Source organism: Lethenteron reissneri, chromosome 19 (assembly GCF_015708825.2).
Source record: "Lethenteron reissneri isolate LAM-NWPU_2019-01 chromosome 19, ASM1570882v1, whole genome shotgun sequence".
NCBI lineage: Eukaryota > Metazoa > Chordata > Hyperoartia > Petromyzontiformes > Petromyzontidae > Lethenteron > Lethenteron reissneri.
In genome coordinates, this window is record NC_083797.1 from 8,994,169 (window position 1) to 9,021,579 (window position 27,411).

The 27,411-nt window shown below is 40.1% G+C and overlaps 1 protein-coding gene across 1 annotated transcript in view; it reads left to right on the plus strand.

Moving 5' to 3' along the window:
• LOC133344241 (CUB and sushi domain-containing protein 3-like) overlaps nucleotides 1-27,411 on the plus strand; it is a 403,210-nt gene that overhangs the window by 9,755 nt on the left and 366,044 nt on the right. The window contains 1 exon segment of the mRNA XM_061554305.1: nucleotides 13,561-13,780. Within this exon segment, the coding sequence (XP_061410289.1) occupies nucleotides 13,561-13,780 (220 nt within the window).

Sequence of the window (27,411 nt, forward strand, 5' to 3'; positions counted from 1 at the left end):
GTTTGTTAATCCTATTCCTATCCTATTTGTTTATGTTGAGCTTCAGGTTGTATGATCTTTATGATGAAAGTCAAACAGTGCTCCCATGTTATGCATGCTATGTCCTGAGAGGGAGGAAGAAATGGCTTATATCATTCAACCTCAGACATCTGTATGCCTTAATTTTAACCGAGCCTGAGTGTTAGCCTGCTAGTACATGTTCGTACAACGGTGTGCAGTCAAATACATAGCATGGCCCTTCCACTTGAGTCGTGGCATTTTCCGAAATATTTCTGTCATGCACGCAGTATTATTTTAGTGAATATCATAAACACAAATAACCTAATTTCATAATTCTCACCACCATCAGACGTAATTGTCTAATTTACTTTCATGCAGTGTACCCGTTTGTGATTAACTTGCTCATAGGTTTAACTGTCTTGCCCGGAAATGAACCCATTACATACGGAATGAGAGTCGAGTGTTACTTGCTTACGCACCATGGCGGGTACAGGCAAAAGTGTGCTTTATAAAATGCAAATTGGAGGCTCATTTAGGTTGTTAAATCTGTTAAACTCATTAATAGAGGCAATGGCTTGTTCAACATAAAACTGTGACCTAATTTGAGTATTATGGTGAACTTGGTTAATCAAATATACGTTTATTTGCAAATTTGAGGGGCCGATCAAAGGGACACAATTGTATGCACTTGCAAAGCCCAGCTTGAGCAAAATTTTATAATTTTTGTCACGCTCCATAAATGGTTAAGGAACCAATTTCTTGATGCTATTCCTTTATTCATATACAGTACTTTTAATCAACGCATTGCCATGAAAATCTGGAATGAATTTTAATGACTTATCATCAATGCAAAAAAGAGCGCTTGTTTTTTGTCTGTAAAGCCGATGCGTCATGGTAGGGGTAAGGGGTGTTACAAAAAATAATAATCTCTATACTTAGCATTTATATATATGAAGCATAAAAAGTAGTAATTTGACATCATATCAGATTTCACGTAAAATGTATCTTGTATAAAAAAATACGTGTTGTACCCAACTCAAACTACCAAGAGGCTTTGCCAATATGCAATTGATGTCCTAAGAGGTCGAAATTACACGTACAATAGTTACCAGCAGGTAATTTAACTCAATGACTAAGGATCACGGTGCTTTACCAATTTAATTGTATTTCTTAAATATTTGACACTCTAACTTCTATTTGCAATAAGTCCATAGAAACTAATCTTGTATGTATGTTTAACTTTATTCGCACCGTACATAGCCAACCGTGCTAATAATTACTTAGTATATGTAGTACTTACTAGTGTGACCACCTACTGTTATTATTTCACACGTGAAAAAAGCGATTTAAAAGGATTTAATTTAAACGGGAAAGATATTTTCTCTTTGTCATCTTCCACTCTGCTATTCTGTGATGCTGACACCTAGTGTTAAGAATTGAATATGTCTTGATGAAGCTGACAGTTCCATTCTGCTTGTCCGATATGAAAAAATGCGTTCCACAAATGACACGTGGAATGGGTTAGCGTTTTCACAATAAAGCCCAGCGTTTTCTAGCCTAGATTGTTCTGGCTCTTAAGCATCAACAATCACGAGGTTACACATGACTGGAGCATATTATTTTTTTATTTTTATATTACCATTAATGAAAATATGAGTCCATAATAGTTTTTGTTTTGCGTTGGATCATGTAAATATATAAATGTGTCATTAAGCCCGCCACCGTCCGATACAGCCAATTAGTAAGGTTTGTCACGTAAACGAATTGACATGTTCTGTTTACGTGAAAAACCTTACTAATTCATCGTCTTCTGTGAAATGCTGCTGTTGATGGTGAGCGACAACTATAATTTTATACTGAGGTAGTTGAGCCAGATAATTGCATCAGGAGTTGCAGGGAGTGGTGCATCATTGTTATGATGTCTCCTCCTTCGTATTTGTGAATCGGGCATTGTATCATGTTATGCTTTATGGTCTGTTCTGAGGGACTGCAGTCGCACACAGGATATGTTTTTTTAAATAGTTATGATACGTGTCTATGAATAATCGTTGTGCATCTAACCATTATCTAATAGTTTAACTTATTTCTCGTATAATCTAGGATTGATTGACCATGAGCTTAGGATTTGGTAACTCCCAATTGGTAACATTTGCAAATAATGAAACTCATAGCTTTACAGTTTCTAGTTGTGTTCGTATGATATTAGTTGCCGGATATTGATCTTTATCCACCACTTCCTTATGCATAATCTTTATGCAATGACATTTTAAGTAATGAAGACTAATGACTGCAAACACCAGCTTTAGCTGTGATGGTCTTGAGATCCAGTGGCACGAGATGATATGAAATAGTACTTCAAGAGCTCTTTTGAAAATGTTGTTTTAATTTGTAATTTAAATTATTCATACTTAAAATTATTTATAAACAAATATTTGAATTAGACATTAATTAAAATTATTTATAATGTAAATGAATGTCTTATTTATCATTATTTATAGTTTAAATTAATGTCTTATTCAAATATGTGTTTATTATGTATTATAATGTACGTAACTAGGTATTAAATAATAAACAAATAATTGAATAAGACATTTATTTTAATTATACATAATGATAAATAAGACATTTATTTAAATTAATGTTTGATAAATAAATAATTTAAATCAATGTCTTATTAATCATTATTCAAGTATTCAATGTCTTATTCTAATATTTGTTTATTATTTCATACCTAGTTACGTACATTTTAGTATTGGATGTTCTGTTAGAATGTAAGATTCTTGCTCATATATGCATATTGCACTACAGATGAGAACCAGCCTTATACATACAGCATTGCCAAAAAACTCATGAATTTGACGTTGTTTTGGTGCTCTTGAGTGCCCTACTGAAAGTGTGGTATTATACATTATCTCTTTGTCTGTTAGGTTGTCATTTCCCTCTTACTGCAAATATCCACGTTGTTTTGTCGTCCTTGCTGGGATTTACACTTTCCTTCATCCTTTTCTCACCAATGATTGTCACAGGCAATATGGATTTGTGTTTTTTTTGTTCGTTAGGTGGGTCACTTGGAGATACCACATTGGTGATGAATAATCTCATTACAGAATTCAATGACTTCATCAGCCTAGTGGCATTGGAGACTGCCAGCTAACGCTTAGTCCGGAGTGCAAACTTGCCAATCACATTAAACAGCTGCTCATAAAATGAAGTGAATGGCACTGCAAACAGTTTTTTTTCCCAAGCACAGTACAGCGACACTGCTGTGGGAATGGTTTTCTTTTTATGTTTTCGACGGGTTTTCCATTCCTGTAACATGTAAAGTATGCACTGATACTTGCCGTTTGCGTCGTGGCCGATGTAAGAATGGTTGTACCATGCAGTAACATCTGTACCATCACAGGATGCCAATGAAATAACCTAACCTTCATACTGAAATAAAAAATATATAAATTAACTAACATCGTAAACATCTCCATGCTATGTAGAAGAGCCATTGTCCATAACGTTGCCTTGTTAGGTATTCATTTTAAGGCAGCGCTTTTGACAAATCTGTTGAGGTTTTATTACGTGCGTTTATAAGTCAAAGTAAATTATTGCTAAAATGAGCATTGAGGCGGTGTTCATCTCTAAATTAAAGCCGTCAGCGATTGGTGGAAATTCCACTAACCACTGGCGTGGGCGAGTCTATCCATAGGACAATCACTGTTGACTTCCTCACAGTCGTACTCATTTTATAAATCATAGAGAAATTATGGTCTGAGGTTATGCACCATCGGCAATGACGTATCACGAAAAAATGCAATTAATATATTCAACATTGTTCCGTTTATGCATATACATGTTTCTTTTGCAACACTATACAGTATATACCGTATATATAGTAATTTCATGGCGTTTACAACATTTGTTTACTTATTCACATGGAAATGGAAATACAACAGACATTTTTTTGTGGATTCCACATTAGCATGTGCACAACATGCATACCATATTGTGCTGGCTAATTTTCAGCATTGTCTCCAAATCCTTAAACATTTTACATTTCCTCCTAAGCACCACTTCAGTGACTCTCAGCTTTATCGAATTTCTGTGACTTGACAATGTCTTATTTATTTAGCTTTGCATTTTTGGTCTTATTACACATTTTTAATCACGTTGCTTTCTGAGCTGCAATTGGCTGGAGTGTGTTTGGCTGCATTATCATGTGAATATAAATGTCTTGTTCAATCTGCACTGATGTAGTGCACAGGCTTTGCCACTGACGGCTGTTTGCATCAGTCGCGGCCATCCCGCTGTGTGTTCACTGCCTTGCAAATTGGGGATTATGCCACGACTTCATGCTGTAGTATTTCTAGGTTCAACCTAACCTTGCTGCCAAAGAATACAGAGCATTTTGACCAAGGCTTACCGTCAACATCATTACAAATTTCTCTTGCATGCCAATGTATGTCCTCTGCCGACTTATGTAGAATGCAGATTATCATGGAAATTTTCTTTTTTGCAAAAATAAAAATGCAAAAATGTTCAGATGCAAAGATGCGTGCAATGTTAGAAATGGGCTCGTTTAATCAACGCTTTAACATGCCTTGTTATGATTATTTTGCATGCACACACATATATAGCAATGGGATATTTGAAATGTATTAACAAGTGTCAAAACATCCGTGTCAGTAAAATGTGTCAGTGAAATTAAATATCCTTTTTGGTATTATTATTATTTTACAGTAAAACTATTGACCAGTTAGAATAGATTGAATCATCGCCCGTAATTGAATCATATACCATGATTAGCATGGTGACTGTCGTCCTCATTTGGCTTGCACATGCACTACATCGTACTGAACATCTCAGGCAGTGTATCGGGGATTTTCATAGAATTTTCATAAAAGTGCATTATGGTCCTTCACTGATTCTCTTGAATGCATTGACGACCATGGATATTAATAAATAAATAAAACTACCTACTTGATAATTTATAGAAACACACCAATGTGCCTCGGCAAGGCATTATAAAAAAAAATGTCACAGACAACGGACATGGAACAAAAGCTGGAAAATTCACAAAGAAGCATGGAGAGGTGTATGCTTGGAATTTCACTGAGAAACAGAAATGGGGAACACGTGGATTAGAGGACATGCACAATTTGGGGACGTAGTATTGACTTAAAAAAAGTCAGTGGGCTATGCTGGACATATTGTGACTAAAAAGTATGATGGCTGATGGTTGAGATTTATTATTAAGTGTCAGGCAAATGATGATATATAACTGATAGGACAACTATTGCAAGGATGGAGGTATGAGCCAGATGGATTGTTGTGCCTTGAGACCACGAAGGAAGGTGACTTGGGGAGTCCTTCATCCAGCAGTGAATGGATAATACTATGTAACGCAATTGTTGTTCCTGGGTAGTAAGTTTTATTTCGTAATTGCTTACACCTAAAAAGTATAGAAAATGTATATTATTCCCTACAAACTTTGCTTTTGTGACCAGGACAGTGATATTTGAAATGTATCTATTTTCAATGAGAAAATGGGCGATTTTTTGTCTTTTCGTTCACATAAAGTCAGAAAAAAAGTACATGATTATCAAAATTAACATGTATTTATACTAATGTAGGACTCGTACTGATGCGACAACTTCTTTGTCTTTCTCGTTCCTTTTATTCCGCATATAGTTCACATCTCCGACAGCATCGCTCAATGTTCCTCCATACTCTTCAATGCACAATTCTCCATCAGCCCCACTCGATGTCCCTCCGTTCGCTCGCTCTGCTGCTTCGCTCGCTCTCTCTCTCTCCACCAAGGTCCGTTACTCCACTGCTTCGCTACGCTGTACTCGCTCAGTCCTTGCTACTCTGTCCGTACTCTCTATATCCACTGCTACCGTATACTGTATTCTCTTTGTCCACTGCTACCTTATACTATATGCTCTTATCCACTGCTACCTTATACTATACTCTCTTATCCACTGCTACCTTATACTATACTCTCTTATCCACTGCTACCTTATACTATACTCTCTTATCCACTGCTGCCTTATACTATACTCTCTTATCCACTGCTACCTTATACTATGCTCTCTGTTGCTCTGTCTCTGTCCCAGGCACCATCTCCAGCTCCGACTCCTACACTCACAAAGACACCCGTATCTCCATACGCTCACTGCCTTTATCCCCGAACCAATCCGCCCCAATTAATTATGTCATCCTCCGCTTCGCTACTCGCCCCCAGGCGCCCCGCCTCACATGATCCTGTTATCGTCGCCACCCCGGCGCCAGTCATCAACCACTCACCCTCTCGACCAATCACCGGCCTGCGTCCTCAGTTACCCTTAACACCTGTGGCGTCTCTTAATGACCTCACCCCTTAATTGGCGCAACAACAACTGTATGTCCTCAGTTGCCCCCACTGTACGCTGCACGCTTGCATCGCAACCAAACGCGTGGCGCGTGTCATTTCAAGTCCTACACTAAAGTAAAACAAAAATGACTACAAAAGATTTAGAAGTGAGTAGTTTTTCGAGATGTATAATTATACTGTAAATGACTTTCATGAATCAGTTCTCAAATGTAGTCTCCCATCATGTTCTCGTTATACTGTCCTTGGTAGTGGCGTTCAAAGTCTAGTATATCCTTGTGGAAGCGCTCGCCTTGCTCCTCCGAGTACGCTCCCATATTTTCCTTGAATTGATCAAGATGAGCATCAAGGATATGGACTTTCAGGGACATCCTACAGCCCATTGTGCCATAGTTCTTCACCAGTCTCAACCAGCTCCACATAGTTTTTAACCTTGTGATTGCCCAGGAAGCCACAAACCACTGCGACAAAGCTGTTCTAAGCCGCTTTCTCCTTACTAGTGAGCTTCTTGAGGAATTCATTGCACTCCAGGATCTTCTTAATCTGTGGTCCGATACAGACACCGGCTTTGGCCTTTGCCTCATACAGCTGAGGGAAGAAGTCTTGAAGGTACTTGAAGGCTGCCGATTCCTTATCTACAGTTCTGACATTGTTTCATAAGGCCCAATTTGATGTGCAGTGGTTGCATCAGCACCTTCCGGGGGTCCACCAGTGGCTCCCACTTGACGTTGTTCCTCCCCACGGAAAACTCGGTCCACTGTGGCCAGTCCCCCCTGTGGCAGTGCGCCTTGGTGTCCCTGCTGTCCCAAAGGCAAAGATAGCAGGGAAACTTGGTAAAACCGCCTTGGAGACCCATCAGGAATGCCACCATTTTGAAGTCTCCGATGACCTCCCAGCCGTACTCATCATAATTCAAGGCGTCCAGCAAGGTCTTGATGCTGTTGTAATCCTCTTTGAGGTGCACCGAGTGAGCCAGGGGAAGAGACGGGTACTTGTTACTATTATGGAGCAGCACGGCTTTGAGGCTCCTGGATGAGCTGTCAATGAAGAGGCGCCACTCGTTCTGGTTACAGGCGATTCCAATTGCCTCGAACAGACTGGTCACATTGTGGCAGAAGCAGAGCCCATCTTGATGGGTGAAGAAGCTGCAAAAAGGTTGGTGACACTTCCTCTGATCTGCGACTTTACACATTTTTATCCAACAAGTTCCACTACTTGAGCCTAAACATCAAAAGCTTGGCATTGGACTTGGTGAGACCAAGATCTCTGATCAAGTCATTGAGGTCTTTTTGGGGTAGTATGGGTTTCTCTCCTCAGCTCCACCTCTGAAATTGTCATCTGGATCTACGTCTTCCTCGCTTTTTGACTTGCTGCTCTCTTCTAAAGACGGCTGCTCTCTCTCCGGAGGAATGGGTACGGGGAGCTCATGGCAGTGTGGCACCAGGGCGATGGATGAAGGAAGGTCCAGATACGTGATAGCAGGTGCATTCTTGCCAGTTCGACGTTTGGAAGGGTCCACCATGCAGAGGTAGCAGTAGCTTGAGTAGTCAGTGGGTTCCCGGCAAATTATTGGGATAGCGAACTTCATGGCTCTTTTCCCCTCTGTACCATCCTACAAAAATACATTTATTTCACCCGTGACTAATGTGTAAGAGATTCTCGCAACATTTTTCATGTATTATATATTTTTTCAATAAATTGGCAAAATTGTAAAACATTTTAAAATTAATTTTTTTTACAATTTAAAAAATGTTAACAAATTTAATAACAAAATTCTGACCAACAATTGTCCATCTTACCTCCCAGAGTTTTTTTTTTGCATTGTTCGCAGGTGAAATGAGGTGCCCAGGGTTTGTCTTGATCCCTGACAGGCATGCCGAAATATGCCTTGTAGGCCTCACATCTTAGCAGACGCTTCCACAGGGTATTTTTTAGAATTTGTCTGTCTTCATAATTTGGCCGCAAACATAGCAAAATGCGTCTGCCGGATGCTTACAGCATCTTAATGCTATCTCAGAAAAATGCAGATATGTATCCACTTAGGTAACTGGAACTAAACTGAACTGGTGGGCTTAGACCCCTGTATTTATATCACTATTTATATTACTGGAAAGTTATAGAATGTTCTAGAAGCTACTCCAAGTTTACTCAGCACTGAATCGATCTGGAATGTTCTGGAAAATAAGTAAATTAAAAAATATCACTGTCCTGGTCACAAAAGCAAAGTTTGTGGGGAATAATAGCAATTTTCTGTACTTTTGAGGCATACACAATTAGGAAATAACTTAATACCCAGGAACAATTTTTTTTGTTACATAGTGTAATGGCTGAGGATGATAATGCATGTGCGAATACAACTTTTAAAATATTGATTTTAAGCTTTCGTGACTGCATGAATCCATACTCGTTCGTTCTAAAGTCACGTAGGTATAAAAGAAAATTATACCTACGTGACTTTACCGAAAGAACCAAACAGTATAACTTTTTTTACGTAGGAAGACTGTTTAAAGTGAGGGATACTATACCAGTAATAATGTACTTAGTTGATATACGTTTAATATTTTGCTGAGGACCATCACACCGAGAGCTGCTGTCTTCATAAAAATACAAGCTCCGTGTTTAATGTGACAGTGAACCATTGCGGAGGGACCGTGGCCCTCATGAATAAGTTGTCTTGTTGGGACAATGGCATTGACAGGAATCCCCAGAGACTCCAGACCTCAGAGGTGACGACGGGCAGCAGAGTTGCCGCAACCATGCTTTCCCATTCAGGCCGAAAAAGAGAGTTTACACTGAACCTCAAACAAGGCCCAACGCCTCCCTCCCTCCCTCCCACCTTCACTCTCACGTCTCACCCAGGATCCCACGTCCTTCATGGTCTCATTTGGACCACCCATCCCCCACCTTTCAAAAGAAGATAATAGATCTTCACTATTAATTAGGGTTAGGTTCATAGGTTCATCAAAGGCAACCCATCTTGCTTGTATGCAGGCGACTTAAAAATTGCTTTTGCTTGCCTGATGGGGAAAGTGAATTGCATGAAAAAGAGAGTACTCTATGTCATTGATCTATGGTTGGTACCGACATGCAAATCAATGATGTGGCGGTGTTACATTGCTTTCACGGTTGCTATCCAATGTGTTTTTGAGTTGGTGGACAAGAGGTCTGGCATTTCGCTTCCATGGAAGCTCCTTCAGGAACTAAATTGAAGAAGCTCCCAGCACATGCAATGAAACGTTGGATCTCATGCTGCACAACACGCTGTGCAACCCAAAAACACACACATTGCAGAGATGTGTCATGTAAAATGCTAAACATGGAATTCTATGTGAATCAAAGCAGGGGAGTAAAGGGATAACTCTTACAAAGTGTTTTCACCAAGGCCCACTCATAAATTAATGGCCATTTGCTGCTAAATAAGTCAATCAATTTACAAATCGATAAACTTAATCTCAGGGATGAGCATATATGGTGGATACGTGTGCACAGGCTGTAGGACAAGCAAGAAGTAGAGTTGAAGAGAGGTGCCTGTCATGTCACTTTCAGACAAGTGTTGTGTTGCACAAGAATTGGTCTCTCGGTGATAGTGAAAGTACAAAACTAAAAAAATGCTACTTCTATTTTTCACATCAAGTGCCCAATGGCAACTAACTGAACCGCAGTACACAATTTAAATGTATTATCCCATACCTCCTAATTAGCACGGTTGGCTACGTACGGTGTAAAAGACGCTCAACATACATATTGTGCTGAGAAAACAGGCCAATATCACTGAGAATGACTCGACCACTTACAGTCGTCATTGTAACACCCCAAAGGTATAGCAGAAACACAATACTGACAAATAGCATAATAAATGTGCGTAATCAAAACGAATGTGCTAGGTATGCAGATGTTTTGCAATATTTTGTGTCTTAATGACAATGTGGCAGATGCTATTATTGTTGACATTTGTTGACTTCACTGATACATAGTGTTCACATAAAGGTACGTCGGCTATTGATGGAAATGCACTTTCTACTGATCAATAGAATGTATTACTTGATGTAAAGCATCACACAGCACTCTGACGAACATTCATTATCAATCGCACAACGTTTATTGATATACAATTCGACTGTGATGTACAATGGCTTCTTTATTCAAGAGGAATTTCAGTTATATACACATCCCTCCGTGGTAAATAATATCCAAAATAATGAATTGTTATCTGTGGAGATATAAATCTAAATAGATTGACCTCGACACACAATGATTAGTTTACTTTAAACCAATTATGTAAAGTAAAATTAATTAGAGTACTGCATTCAATTTCACTTCCCGCCCCCCCCCCCGACATCACTATATAGGTTATCATGGGACAGTGACGCAGTGGTTAGTGCACTGCACTTCGAGTTTGATTATCGGCCCCGGCTAACATCAGTGGCGAGTGATATTTTACTTGTTGTTGGGTCGTTAATTCGGACTGACCAGCGTGGAGTAGTATGATCAAACAAATTCCATGAATGAATGGCATGGAAAGGCATGCATCTAGCAGTAGATTGACCAAAGAACTTAAAGGTAACTATTAGTTTACTCTAAGAACACAGTTGTTTCATGAGTTTTGCATTTCATTGCTCACATCCCAAAGAGTGATACCATAATACACTGGCAAGACATCTAACACATATAAGAGTGTGACCTGCAGTTTTATTCTCGAAAATCGCATTCACTGAATGGGCTCCATTTGCAAATAAAGTAAAAGCCAAAAGACGAAGGTCAACATGAATGGCCAAGCCATTCCACTGATACTGCAGAGGGTCACACAAATGCTTAGTGTAGTCCTTGCTGGTTACACACACACACACTTGAAACTTTATAATGGCTCTCAGAGGCTCCCGCAGGACTAATTACCAGCTTGAAACTCGAATGTTTCTAAGGTCACCTGACTTTATCTACAAAATAAGCTATCTTTTGATCCATAGTCTTCCTTTATATGAGTGACCTTAGGTGATCTCTTTGTTTCTGTTTTGAAAAAGATTCTAAAAGGGAAAAGGCTTAACTTCAAGTGTAGTGGGCTTTAGTCTTCCTCTTGGTGTTATGTGGTCCGTAAGTTACCATTTGCAGGAGTCTGCGGCAGAGATCAAATCATACAGCTGAATCGCCTCTGCAAAGGCATGACATGCAATTTTTTTGCTGTGTGTTCATAGGAAAAGATATAATTAACAAAACACCAATTTCATCATTCGATATTTTTTTGTTCATCTGATGTTTAATATCAAGCAAATCTAAATGTTTTCTTCATTTACATGTGTATTACACTATAGTTGACTTATGTCACTACGGCAAAGTATGAGTAAATAAGCATCTGAACATATCTCACGAGGCCATGAACATGTACTTCTGCTAGAGACTGGACCATTAGGATACGAATGCCACTTCAAGACACTTGACAAACTTGAGGTTGATAAGCTATCGTCTTCCTCCTTGTGCGATTTAATTGTCTAGTTGTAGAGCCACAATTTACTACTTTAATATAAAATAAATTGCTCAAATTACCTTTCTTTGTAAGACTGTATATTTCATGAAATTTGGCATGATACCATTGGACAATGTCTGAAATGACAAAAAGTTAAATGTGTAGAATGCTGTTTTACAACAAGGGTTTCTTGGGGTTGCTTTTGGGTGTGCTTCTGTATCTGCTAATAAGCAACAGGATTTACATATGATGGTATGTAAGATTCATGCAGAGCTATTTGTTAAAAATGAAAATATATTTAATTGGAATGCCTACTTTCACATGAATTATGCAGTAATTTGGGAGGACAAAGTCATCAATATAAGTGTTTGAAGTATTCTGCTGACTGGGACAATTAAATTGACCCTAGAAAAGAGGCAACTAATTAGAGCTGAGACTTTCCATACTCAAGGTGGTACTTAGGTATTTTATGGCCTTGGAATGACAGATGTGTGCGAGGTCCTTGGCTAAGGATATACTTGACAGATGTGTGATTGTCCCATGTAATGGCCTTCAAAATTGCTTGATGGTATTTTTTCTAACGTAATTAATTGATTCATATTTTAATTGAAAAATCCAGAAATAGAAGCATGTATGCTCTAATATGAGGTAATTTACGTGGCAAAGAGTAAGCCTACATCTTTATGGCAGTGTTCCTGCGCTGTCTCCCACTGAGCCAGGTGACTCAGCCCTTGGCCGAGCCATTCGCAATCGGAAGGTTGCAAGTTCAAATTCAGGCTGGGGGTTGACTCAGCCCATAATACCTTTGGGTTTCATAACATTAGGATTGCTTTGTGGGAAAGTCAAGATTGGTTGTCCTATTGATACTCACCCCCTGCCGTAGGAAAGCAGGAGATGAGCAATGTCTCAATGGTCACTTGAGCAGGAAATTGCATGTATTAATAACATGTACACGTACAATTTAGAAAACTTACATCAATATTAACTATTTACATAAATGCGGTTATACTTTTAAAGGTGTATATTTTGTCGTCAAATTTAGCATGCATTTATGGGATTTCATCATTGCTAAATATTTTAGCTTCAAATGCATATTTTTTAAGCAGTTTACAGCATAATTAGTTCTTTATTTGACAGACAAGAAAGCAGCAGGCAGGTCTTGCTTGTATGCTGCATCATATTCCTGAATATATCATAATCATGGGGGATTGAGGCACTTAGTATAAGTATACCAATTCTTTTAGCTTCCAACTAAGGGATGTCAGGAAGTCTTCCTCTCATGCTGTTAAATCTCACCACATCCCTTTGCCAGCCACGCTCTTGAGTTGGGACGCAAATATATATTTTTGATTGCTTGTGGATGACCCATTCAGCAACTGTGGAGATGATCAGACACCGTGTTTGTGACAATGCAATCTGGCTTACGGAAGCCTCAGATTAGTGTGAGATAGGCTCCACTGCCAAGGTGCTGATTAACTCTAGATGACTGTTATGGCGCTGAGATAGCACCTCATCTAAAACACATCAGGGCACATTACAATTGTGTTCAATGTAGACAATCCATTTGTTCAGTAAAGGGGCGAAAGCAGGCAGTACTGGCTCACTATTCAAAAGCATTCTTTTTGGTACAATGCAGTTTTAATTCAATCACCTGGAGTTGGGAGATAGTAAACATTTCGTTGTTCAAATTGATCTGTACCTTATCAGTAACATATGCTGTGATTTTCTGTTCTTTCTGCAGGTCAGAATACCTGTGATGAAACCCTTCAAGGTCTGAATGGAACTATTGAAAGCCCCGGATTTCCATATGGATACCCCAACAAAGCCAATTGCACCTGGATCATCGTGGCCACGAACAAGAGTCGAATTCAATTGACTTTCCTTTCTTTTGCTCTGGAGCAGGAGTTTGACTTCATGTTGGTTTTTGATGGAGAAGCCAGGCCAGAGAATTTTCGAGCGAGGTAAGTGTAAGCGCACAATGCAACACACTTGTTTCTGTGTGTTCTACCATGCACTACAATGTTGCATATCCAACTCACTGGAGACAAAGATATGGGCACATATACGAATAGGTCGGATGTGTAGTTAATTGGTCAGATATGTGACGTACTTATGCTGATCCTTGCAATATTGTTGATGCACTTAAAGGTTATATACAGAGGCAATTGTGGTAGTACCTCAATATCTAATTTCTAGCCTAAGAGCACATGATATAGGTCAGTATTCTTCATTCGAAGGATAGTGAGATTTGATTGAAATGACATTTCAAGATTTCAAGAACTATGTGGGGAATTTCAGGAATTACACAGAAATAAGTATAATATTTGCGAACCAGAAAAGACACCTATGTATCATAATAATAATAATCCTATATAGTGCAAAGATTACTGCATACATTAAAGAGTGAAAATATAAATAATGTATTCTAACATAACCGCGGTAGAGTGAGCAGCTGGACATTGGAAGGTTGCGAGTTCAAATTCTGGTAAGGGGTACACTCAGCCCTTCATCCTTCTGGCATGGATAACATAGGTACCACTTATTGGGGAGGTCAACCGTTGAAACGTCGTACTCAGATTGTAAATGTTGTGGCTTTGCTCTCCAACACACCGGTGTGTTGTGCTAGTAACGAATTGGCATGTTCTGTTTATGTGGCAAACCTTACTAATTGGCTGTGTCGGGTGGTGGCGGGTTAAACGACACATTTATAGTTACGCGATCTAACCCAAAAACCTATATTATAGTAAAATTCCTATGGACACACTTGGTCCCATCATAGAAATGTGTATTTGTCACCACTATCTCAGGGATATGAAAGGAGACGGACCACTGCCTCAAACTTATTTGAGCAATACACCGCTTTCACTTTTTTAACAAAACACATGGCCAAGCATTCCTCAAATTGCCACCGGACATTTGTTTCATTTTGAAGTGGTGGGCATTTCATTAGTTGCTGTGGTTTAAACTGCCTTGTGACTCCATGCACGTCTCCACAGAGTTGCCGGCAGTGGAGAGACGTTGCACCTTCGAAAACCATTTCTGGCTATATTGCATTAATTGGGTGCCATGCTGCGTTTCCTGCCTGAAATAGCTTAGTTCACACTGTGACTAGTTTACGAACTAATTTATGGAATGCAATGTACCATTTCTGGATTACTCAGATTTGTATTTATTATTATCATTACTATTACAGTAATTTCATTTTTTTAATGGCTGTGTATTGTATTTGCAAGCTTTGCTCTTTATCTCCACGAAATATACGTATGGGAAATTTCCTTCAGGAGCCATGCATTATTTGAAGGTTTCGTGATTTTAAAAATATAAAATACAATAAAAACTACTTTGCAAGAACTAAACATATGACACCCCTATACGATAATTTTTTAATACTTTTTTTTTGATAGTCAATACCTGATGACTATATTCCAAAGTTTTGGATCAATATCACTGTTGATGAAAGCAGTAAAAGTAAAACAAATGTGCTCACTTATTTCACTGAAGCTATTATTGTTCTCTTTTCAAATGAGATCAGTTTCATGTAAAGTGGTGAACACTGACATCCTCTACAGACTGAACGATGTTGATAATGTTAAAATAATGGAAATTCATGGTTTTCAAATACATATTGGGTAATCTTGATTTTAAGCTTTCGTGACTGCAGGAATCCATACTCTTTGGTTCTTTCGGTAAAGTGACGTAGCTATAAAATAAAATAAATTACGACGTTTCGGGCGCAACACAAGCGTCCATCATCAGGTGGGAAAGCATGGTCTGCTGCTGAGGCAGACTGTAGTCTGTAGTCTGATGGACGCTTGTGTTGCGCCCGAAACGTCGTGATTTATTTATTTTATACCTATCAAAGAGTCCATATTGGGTATATTGGGTATACCACCTACCATCATTCACTTTAGATGCAGAAAAAATACAGGGTGCTTGAAGAAAATGATTACACTTCTGAAAATTTTCAACAACACCACAAGAAATGTGCCTCCGGCCTCTGGAGACCACCTGGAGAAGATTCCAGGCATGTGTTGACAATGATGGCGAACAAGTGGAGACTTTTTGAAGCTATCAACATACATTTGTTATCAAGTTACAGTGTATTATCCGTTCTTTTCCATTAAAAACGATCGACCCATTTAAGTGTTTAAAAAAATTGAAGTCCCCTGTATATAGTATTTTAGCAATTACTCACCATACTTTTACCTTGAAACAAATCATGATCTCAATAGTGAAATTATGCTTTTTTTTCTGCTGTGATACTAGAGCATGGTTATCATAGTCCATTTTATTTCCCAGTCTGGTATCTGTAACATGTGAGCCTGAACTCCAAGGCTGTTCAACATTAATGTTTGAGGGGTTGTGATTCTTAGCCTTCATTTTTGAACTGCAAATACATCGAGACATCACACATCGGTGAGTATGAGTCACAGTGCCATGGATTGAAACTGACTGGTCTTGATTTTGTAAATGGCGTGCACTTACTCACGGAACTCCTGAATGTGAATAGAGTTAAAATATATGTATCAAAGTCCACGCGTGAAGGCCTAAGGTTAATGGAACATTGGCATCGCTTCATGGCGAGACCCAATTAAATCGGAAAGTACTGCATTACAGCAACTTGATTTTCATGATTATGCGGCATTATTGGAGCATCTTGAAGGGTAAAGCATGATGGATGTACGTATTGGTAAAACATCAACTATAATTGATGGACTGCCCGATATCTGAAAATACATACAAATTAGTATTCAGACAATGTATCCCTTGTTGTTTGTACATCCTTAACCAAAATGCTTGAATCTGCACTCAAGCTTGTTTCTAATCATGCCTTTGCATAATTTGTAGTTAAATGTATTACAATAGTGCTACGAGAGTGCTTGTGGGTACTTTTTTGTCACAACTAGTATATACTTTCCATTCATACCACACTGTTAAACCCAATAAATCTGCCATCCTTACATGAGGGTTCACTGTCGGTCACATCACGACACTGTAATCTATGTTCACATTAGGCATTAAATCTTGATGGAAATGCAACCACAAAGTCATTTTCACAAAGTTGAGAAATGGTGTGATTGTTGGTCACATTAAAAGTAAGATCTTTTGGGAACGACTTCATTAGCAAATAATTATCTGTAGTTAACCTATAGTTGATTAGTTAATAATGAGAAGGAAATGTAAATGTAATATTTAAAACGTGTATTAGGCTCTCGCATACTCTACATTGTATGCCGTATACTCAAATATGTGTTTTCTCCCTGTTTAATTGGCAATATATTATTTGAACTCTGCTATAAAATTACTGTCATGCCCATTAAACAAAAAACGCTACACCTGAAGAGTTTGACCCTGACCCATATAAAATCTCACACCAATGTTAAAAGAAATGGTGCCTGCATGGTTATAATTTCACTGCATAGAATGTTTGTCCAATATATACTATATATACTATTATTATACGTGCAAATACTTTGCATTGTATATTTATAATTCAGCAAAAATATTTTCAGGGGTGGAGTGGTGGCTCAGTGGTTAACACACTGCGCTGTGCACCCATTGACCCTGCATTCATATCCCTGCGACAGCTAACATCAGTGGAATGTAATAACTGAACTTGTCCTGGGTCTCCACTTGGTCAACGCAGCTTTAATCAGAACCTAGTTTGGTGTATAAATATCGGCACCAAAGGCACTGACCACCATGATAAAGTTTGGCCAAACAACCCTCCTGAGTGACACGGCATTGGGAGGCCTTTATCAAACAGTGGATTGCCAAATTGTGCTGCAAAATCTATTAGTAACCCTTTCTTGTTCTGAGACGTCTGCAAGTTGCAGGGTGGGTCCCGTTCACTGCTGGATTTCGGAACGAGCAAGTAATTAGCATTAATTTTTTATCTAGAGAGGCATAGCACCGTTGTTTGTAAAGACATACTCACCGCAGAGAACTGGAGCGACTGCACTGTGATAGCTGGCGCCAAACTGTGCTACACGCCCTCCCTCGTGGCCTTGTGCGAGCCTCTGTACTTTTTTTCCGACCTGAAAACGTACCGATAACGTTCTTTTATTTTAGTTTTTCTTACACATTCATCACTGGAATGGGGAAGGGTCAATAGTGTCAACATATCCGACCATGTCCGTCCGGTGCTTGCCGAGTTGCATTGGAATGAATACATAAGTTCGCACTCATGACACACAAAATACTTGCCACAAATTAACCACAATACCTTATTGATATCGTCGAGGAGCATAAACCATCATGCAAACAACAGTCATCCTTACAGCGGATTTTGGCTAGCCATCAAACAAAGTTAGTCACTGCATCGTGCACTTTCATATGCTCTTTTGCAGCCGTCTGGAATGCTCTGACCGTCCGATATTAGCTATGCACTTTTAAATATAGATTGAAAATGAATTTCTTTAGAACTGATTTTTGTGTTTAGTTTGTTATCCTTCTCCCGCATTTCCAATTAGCACGGTTAGCTACATACGGTGTGAAAGAAGTTCAACATACATACATACATTCATGAACATTTGAGGCAAACAATTTTTTTCAAGTAGAACTTAAAATGTATAATTAGATTATTGTGTGCAATTTCATTTCCAATAGTGTTTCAGTATCTGTACTGAGAGACACTGATACAACAAAATGTGCCGTTCAGTGCCTCTTTATAAATTACACATTTTATTTTAAACATCAGCGTCACTCTCATGTTATAACATAGGACTGGTTTTAGTTTTAATGAACAATTTCACAGTTTTTTTAAATAAAAAAACCCTTCAAGGTAAAAGAAAATGAGACAAATTTACAGCAGGGAGTTTCAAATTACAGTTTACTTCTTTTTCCCTTTAATATATTACGTAAACATAATTGCGCCATTCTGCTTATATTGTTCCTCTGGCATCGAAATTTGACTTTTTATATTGACCAAGTCAGCAGACAATATGAATTAATTAGAAATGTAGCAAGCACAATGCTAATAAAACATAGATGCATTTAGGGGTTAAATTTGGCTACAGCCCTGTGGACCACATCCCCAGTTTGCTATTTTTCCATTGCCAAATGGGCCACGGTTGAGCAATTACTTCTTTCACAGCCTTTTGCTTCAAGAAACCCTACTGTTCATTCATAGCACCCCCTACCACCGCATCCCTCTTCCACCCCTCCTTTCCCGTACCACCCTCCGATTAAACCAACCACTCATTTTACAGTGTTCCCTCGTTGTTCGCGAGGGACACGTTCCGGAGATGCTCGTGAATAGCATATTTCGCGGATAATGATATTGGCCTACGAATATTGTACTCACAACGTCTGCAGATGCTTCGAAGAGTTATGTATCTCTATCTATCTCATCACGTTATCTCCTATCACTTTGTCCATCATTACTTTATCTCTCATGACTTTCTCTTTCTCTCTCTCGATGCAGTCATGTAGAGTTTTAGATGCGATTCAAAGATAGTAAAAATCTCGGTTAGCAAGTTTGAAAATAACAAGGGAATACTGTATTCTGAATTCAAGTACAATGTTTGTAAGCTGGGTCTAACTACAGTGATAACGTGTTTTTTTATGATTGTCTATGCAGATAATTTGATTGAAATAACTACGCGATTTTATATTGTCCTGAGAGTGCAAATGGTGTGTTCATTTTGTTTGAATATTTATACAGGTGTTTATAACTTAGAACCAGTCTAACCGAGGAATTCAAGTGTGCAAAAACCAGGCTCCAGATGACACTGAATGAATCTCGAGACCCAGTGGTGAGCAACAACGCGCCGACCTTGGCAACTGGGCGCAAATGGAGGCCAGGAAAAGCAGTCCAGGAGGCAACAGCAGCCCTCAGACATGCTGACATTGTGGGTCATGTTCAGCAAGGGAGAGGAGGCTTTGGACTAACTAGCCGTGCTGCTTGGAGTAAGGCCAATGCACCAGAGCGGCGGAAGATGGTAGTGCAGGAAGTACGCCATCAGGAGGAGGCTGCAAGGTGGGCCAAGGCAGTCTCTCTTGCCAAACAGGGACAGTGGACTCGATGGGACAGTGTGGAGAAGAGGAAGATCAGCTGGAAGGATCTGTGGGCCATGGAAGCGAGGCGGTTGAGCTTTTCCATCAGAGCAACATATGACGTCCTTCCAACACCAGTTAATCTTCACCAATGGTATGGTGAAGATCCGGACTGTGCCCTCTGTTCCATGCCAGCCAACCTCAGGCACATTCTCACAGGGTGTAAAACAAGCCTCACCCAAGGACGCTACACTTGGCGTCACAACCAAGTCCTTAAAAACCTTGCATCCGCCCTGGAGGACAAGCGAACTGCCACCAACTCCCTACCACCCCCAGCAGCATCACACCCCTTACGGACGACCTTTGTCCGCGAAGGGGCTAAACCACCAAAGAGCGGCTCTACACCAATAGAGCGAGACCAGCTGCGCTTGGCCCGCGACTGGAAAATGCTAGCTGACATTGGCCGGCAACTTGTGTTTCCTCCGGAGATCGCAACCACCACCCTAAGACCTGACATGGTGCTCTGGTCCCGTTCGCTCAAGAAGGTCTTCATCATTGAGCTCACAGTACCCTGGGAGGACTCAGTAGATGAGGCTTATGAGCGAAAACATCTGCGCTATGCCGATCTAGCTGCTGAAGCACGGCATCATGGCTGGAACACAGAAGTCCGACCAGTGGAGGTGGGCTGCAGAGGTTTTGTGGCAACATCTACAACCAGACTGCTTAGAGACCTGGGAATTAAGGGCCAGAGCCAGCGTTCGGCAATCAGAGCTGTATCGGAGGCGGCAGAAGGCAGCAGTCAGTGGCTCTGGATGAAGAGGAAAGACCCCAGCTGGGCCCCAAAGTGAGAGGGCCAGGAGGTATGCAGTCAACAATGCTTGACTCAGGGATGAGGACGCCCCTGCCATGCATAGTCCCATGGGATGTTGGCTATCAACAACAAGGCAACTCCTATGACTAATTGGGAATGGGACGCAAGCGTAGGATTGATCACCCTGTCGCTGGCCGCCTTTGGGGAGGGTGTATAGTATGAAAGGCCGAAACACCCTAGGACCCAAAGGTTCACTACTGACGATGCGCTCCCCAAATTTCACCAGGCTCACTGTTCATGAACTCTTGGAAGTGCTTGCACAAAGGATAATAACATCTCATCCTGTGTTCTTTGGAATCTGAATATGTAGGTTAGAGATTATTGAATCACCCTGATAGATTAATTAGTAGTAAATAAATGTATGCACTTTATATCAGGTACGCATTTTATTACAGTGCCAGCTGAAAAAACACCACTATATACCTGATAACTAATATTGTTATTTTAAGATAATTATAACGCTTAAAACTTGACATGTATTGAGATCGTTGCAGAACACTGCAGAATTTAACAAAAAATCGTTTATTTCAGACCTGCTAAGGAATTTAAAGTGACGCATAATTGTGCCTTGAATTAATGCTGTGTTAATATTTTGTCGAGATTTTTTTTCTGAGCTGGTGGTAGGAACTCGTCATTTGTAAATTATATAGAGACCACTTTGTGATGATGGTCCAATTACAGGAGCTTGTGGGGGCCAGTTCAGTTTTTTTTATTACAAATCAGTGGTGAGTGAATCAGTTCCTCTTCAAGTGATAGAACTGAATAGCCGCTACGGTGACTCTGATTTAAGATACTTTACGTTGACAGCATTCAAGCTGGAATTTAAGAATACAGTAACGTCAGATACTGTGTTATGAAAGGGAATGGTCAAAGATTCAGCTTATGCTAGTCCCTGTTAAAGGGAACTTTTCATGTTCACAATGCACTTGATTGATAGGTATCAAAAGAGAGAAAATCAGGCTAAGATGAGTCCTAACATTTTAAGTATATTATTTACCTTTTATCAACTTGCTTGGAATAATTCAGTTAAATTGGGTATCTGGTTATGAATTTATTATCGAAATATTGGTATGCAATATCTCGTTCTGACGTATTTGCAAATAACAGCACAATGCCATCAGCATACAAATATGTGTTGGCTTCCTGGCATGCTGCTGAGAAATCATTAGTGTTAAATAAAATCAACGGGAAGCTTTGGCAAATTCTTGTAGCATCACAGCCGTGACTGGCTAAGCATTGATTATGTTATAGCACACTGGACTCAGAATGCAAAGCCAACGAGTTTGATGCCATATCGCCGCCACAGCCATTTAATGATGGGTTTGAGAACCGGGTTGGTCTCAGCCCACATTCCTACGGCAGCCCCATTGGGCCAAACCAACACCGAGTGGGATGTGTCTCCAACTTGTTTGTAAGCCATGTGGCTTGCTTCGTTATAGGAAGCTGCAAGCTTTCACCCAAAAACGCGTTGGAACCTGTTGTAATGGTACGCGGTGAGTTCAGAAGAGTATGGTGAAATTCTTCTGCACCGTACGTAGCCAACCATAGGCAAGACAAACGTAGCCAACCGTGCTAATTGGAGGTGCAAAACGGCTTTGAATGTGATGCACATTCAATGCTGTTTGTCAACTTTTGTCAACTTCAGGACAATGTTTTTTGTAATAAAAACAAATCGGCAAAATATTATACAAAGTTTACATATATATTGGGTGCATAGCCTAACCCAAGCATACGTTACCATGCAAACATTCCTGGCATCTCTTTTCTCACGTATTTATCACTAATTGCTTCAGTCCATTCATAAGTACAACACGTACTGTACATTCTACCTTTTGATCAGCTTGGAAAATAATATAATTGGCCCCTTGAAGAGAAAGTGTTTTCCGTTGTATCTCTACAGGGATGACCTTTGATGCTTGTGTAGGGGTGTTAGGGGAGGGATTCCCACCAATAGGGGAAGTGGAATGGTGACAGGAGAAGGGGGAGGAGCAGGTGAGAAGATATAAGGGAGAGAACGGGCGGGAAGAGGAGGTCGGCGGGAACGAGATTGGGACGGCTGGGGACAGGTGTGGATCGGAGAAAAGGAATAAAATACAAACCCCCTGCAATCGTGTGTCGGCTCTCCTTTACACTTGTGTTAATGCGTGCATGTGTTTTTGTACGTGCTTGTGTCGTGGCTAGCACGTCGCGCTACGAACCCGACGACCCGATATTAGATTCCCACTCAGGGCTGACAATTATCCTCGAGCGGTTCTGGGCTTCCCCTAGGTCGACTCAGCCTCAAATGAGTACCTCGTGCGGTGTGTAAACAAAACATCACCACTGGCGAGATCAAGGCGGTCGGGCGTGGAGTTGGCCACTCTGCCGGCCTTCATAGGTGCTCGCGAACAGCACTTACCACAGCAGTCTGTTAAGTCTATACGAGGGATCTTTGTTTTGGTTAGAATGTAAAGCAGAGCATTGGGCAGCTAAAGCAGACACACTGGTGGTGGGGTAGAGAGTGCAACATCCCGCACAACTTGCTATTTACCGTCAACAACAACACATCGCATTCTCTCCATGAACCTACGAATGGCGATCTTTCTCCACGACTACCCCATCATGTTCCGACGAGCATTCACCCAGCCTGGCCCCCAAGGGGCACAGCGTTTCTGTCGCTGCCACCTTAGTGGCGATCGGCGGTTGCACGGCCGCGTCGCGGGTCTACGCGGAGGGCTGCGGCATTCATTGTTGGCAGCGGCACCCCCATTGATCAATGGTCATGGGTTTTCGAGAGGGCTCGAAGGGCTTGAAAAGAGGGGCTATGCGGGGCTCGAGGGTGAACGCTCAACGACCGGAGGAGTTGCCTCGTGTAATGTTCGCGCGTATTGAGGACTTTACCGGGTGTTGCGTGCGCCAGAGGATGTCGTGTTTCTCTTTTTGCGCCCGCATCATGTTGCCCTCCTCGCACCGTGAACACTTGCTTTAAAATCCTGCCGGCGCAACAGTGCCGCGGTGAGCATGTAAAAAGCCTTTTTTTAATCTGCATTCTATTGCAACGGCTCATTATTAGTCTTGTGGATTTATTTTGTTTCATATGCAATTAAAATGGTGGTCATATCCAAAACAAGGTGATTGTCATTTCAGGGCTAGAATTGAAATGATACTCCAGTATTATTAAAATGTAAAGATGCCTCTCCAGTTGCCTGCTAGTTTCACGACTGGCACAAGGAGGCTCTGGTGCGCTCCCCCTGGAGAGTCAGCCTACTCTTCCACAATGGACAAATGCCTTGGAAGATGTAGGGGTATTCACACTTTAGCCCACCATATATATCTGCACCCATGTATACTGTTGGGTAGATAGAGGTGAAGGGGGTGGTTAATTCTCCATTGTTTTAACTGGCACGCCAGGAGATTGAATTGGTGACCTCTGGATTGCAAGTCCAGGATGCTAACCATGACAAAATGGCAGCATTTGTCTTCTCTATATGGGCTGTTATATATGTAGCACTTGGCACATAAATCTCACAAGGTTTTGGCCGTGAGATCGGCACGGATGCCGATATTTAGAGCTGATGTCGACATAAGCTTCTGCACACGAGCACTTAAGTCGACATCGGCCCACGTTCACTTTCTTTTTGTCCACTTCTCGGAGGGGAAAACTAAACTTGACAAATTACATCAACGTGGCTTTGTGCATGGCAGTTACTCTGGCAAACAAATCATGGCAACACAAATCATGCCAACACACTTATGTCAACATGAAACCTTTCACGTGTGAATATTATTTGCTCTGAATCAATTCAACATTTCTGATACGTTGGAAATAGTGTCCATGATAAATACATCTGTGCTATATTATACAATATTTGTGCCTGGGATTTAAATAGATTAGGGTCAGTATTAGCCAATCACAAAGGAGGTGTTTAGGTTGTTCATGTGGTACTCCCGTAGACCACCCCACTTTTACTCCGATTTGTGCAGATAAAATAATAACTTCCGGGTGAAATAATGATAGTTTACATGAAAGCCTCTCCATCTAAACTCGCCATTGAACAAAAACGTTCATTGCATCGCGCCCTTTAAGATGCGCGTCTGTGGCCGTCAAAAACGTAAGGTCGCACTCATGACGCACAAAGTGCTTGCCACAAATGAACCACAATAACTTTCTGATCTCGTAAAGGAGCATAAACCATCATGCAAACTCCAGTCACCCTCGCAGCAGCTTTTGGCTAGCCATCGAACAAAGACGGTTACCGTGGCTTTTGCTTTTACAAAGTGCTTCTGCGGCCGTCTGGACTGCTCTTCCGATATTAGGAAGCCACTGGAGATATGGGGTCGTTCATAAATGACGTCACACACCTAGGGGAGGGAGGGGGGGTCAGACATTTGTGACGATGTGTGACGAGGGGGGGAGGGGGAGTTTGAGAAATGTGACGTCACATCAAAATGCGCAACGAAATATAAACAATATAATTGTTTTAACAACACTATTTTTTTCAAACTATTTGATTATTTAAATTTACTAAGGTCACCTTTTATTTATTCCATGAAGGATCATTTTGCTTCTCCTTGGGAGAATGGAGAAGCATACATTTTGTAAAATCTTTTAATGATTGTTATTAAATATTTTAATTTTAATGATTCTACCAGGGCTTTTCATTCATGAACATGTGATTGTTATAATTGTACTCTCTATTTTGCTTCGTTCTACTACAAAGTTTCAAGTATTTTTTTATAGTTATAATTACTTTTAATATTTTATAATTATAAGAGAATTTCAATATAATATTCTGAACATCTGCAGTTTTAGTTAGACGTTGAATATTTTCAAGTGAATTTCATGGTAAATTTCAACTTTCCAACGCCTCCTTTTCAATACGTGTTTTCTCTGACAACATCAGAGTGCAGCGCCACATTAAATACGCACTACAATGACAAAGTGATTTGAAGCATTTTTTTATTTTCAAAATGGAAATATGGTTTGGGGGGGGGCAGAGCTTTGTGACGTCATATTTGAGGGGGGTCTGATTTTTTGTGACGCCGTGTGACGAAGAGGGGGGGGGAGTCAAAAATCGGCCAAAATCGCGTGACGTCATTTATGGACGGCCCCTATGCGCTTTTACATCTGGATTGAAAACTCATTTATTTAGAACTTGTTGTGTTTAGTTGTTCATCCTTTCACCAACTCACACTGATTTGCACATGATGTCTGGTGAAATAAGACATTGAATGGAGAGATCTTCATCTGGCAATTGTTGGATCAAATTTTGACTTAACTTTCGTGACTGCAGGAATTCGTATTCTTTGGTTCTTTCGGTAAAAGTCACGTAGATAGAAAAATAATTATCAAAAAGAAAGTGAAAAAAAATCATAAACACTAATGTAGCCTGGTTCTTAATCGGAGTGAGTGTACTGGTAATCTATAATGTTGACTGTAACCTGGTTATTAAGTTTGGTGAGTGTACTGGCCGTCTATAATGTAGACTGTAGCAATGGTTATTAAGCTGGGTGAGTGTACTGTATTGACAACCCGATATCCTATATTTCTAATCATTGTAAGGCATAATGATTATCGCGCACTGTTTTACATGTTCAATGTATGGAAATAGTTTTCTATGTCCAGTGCAGTTAAGCACATAATATGATAGGTATTGTATACACGAGTGGTGCTCAGTACACGTACTGTAGTTATTAAGGTATAGTGTATTTTGTCAATTGATGTAAAACACACATCACACTGTCCAATTCTAAATTATATACTGCACTCGATGTGCTTGTGTTTCATGTAAATAATTTGTTCATATAATTTCACAGGTGGTAGACATAACATTTGTCAATTCGTCATCATGTTGAGTAATGTGTGTTTTCAGGCAAGCTACTCAGGATGTTGTTAGCTCATTTCCATGCCGTCTGCACACAGCTGTTAGTCCACTGCATGTTTTAGATGTGTAAACTTCAAACAGCATAAATAACGCTATTATTGTTTTTGTCATCGTACAATAGGTGTTATAATACCTTTGATATTTACGTGCTGTCATGTGCCTGACTCTCCATTTTAGTAGCCCTTTGTAAATAAGTCTAGGGTTGAATTATAGGTCTGCTGCCGGTATTTGAAATTCTTATACAGTAATGTGTTATGACCAAAGCCAAACGACTTAGCATTACGCTATTTCACTTTACATTTGCGAGCATAAATGAACGCGACTTAAATTTGAACTTTGCTTAGCAAAGTGCTTGAACCCATGTTTATTGGATAAGCGGCATTTGATAGACTCTGACTTGCTTTTGTTTGCATCATTCAGAAAGCTTACGAGAGATCCTGCCCATAACCACGGGGCATCCTCTCATCTGCCATGCCAGGCATCTCTGCAACCCATTTCCGGCGTGTAAAGCTCCATATGAAACTACACAAAGGGATTTGAATATAAAGTACCTGCTGGTGCGTGTGAGGTTTACCACTTTCGGATTTTGTGCAATTGACGTCAAATTCCCCCGCTCAAAAATGGGCCACTGTGTTTGTGCTCCATGGCTTGAAAGATGAAATCAGTGCTGCATATAAACGTATGCCTATTGCTGCAGAGAATTGTCCGATGCACCTTTTCATCATATGATTATCTAATTAAAGACGTGATTAGATAGAAGAATGGCTCAATTATGTTCACCTAAACAATTAAAGTTATACTCACGTGACTCTCTAAACACACATGTGGAATCTCATTATTAATTTGTAAAGTGATGAAT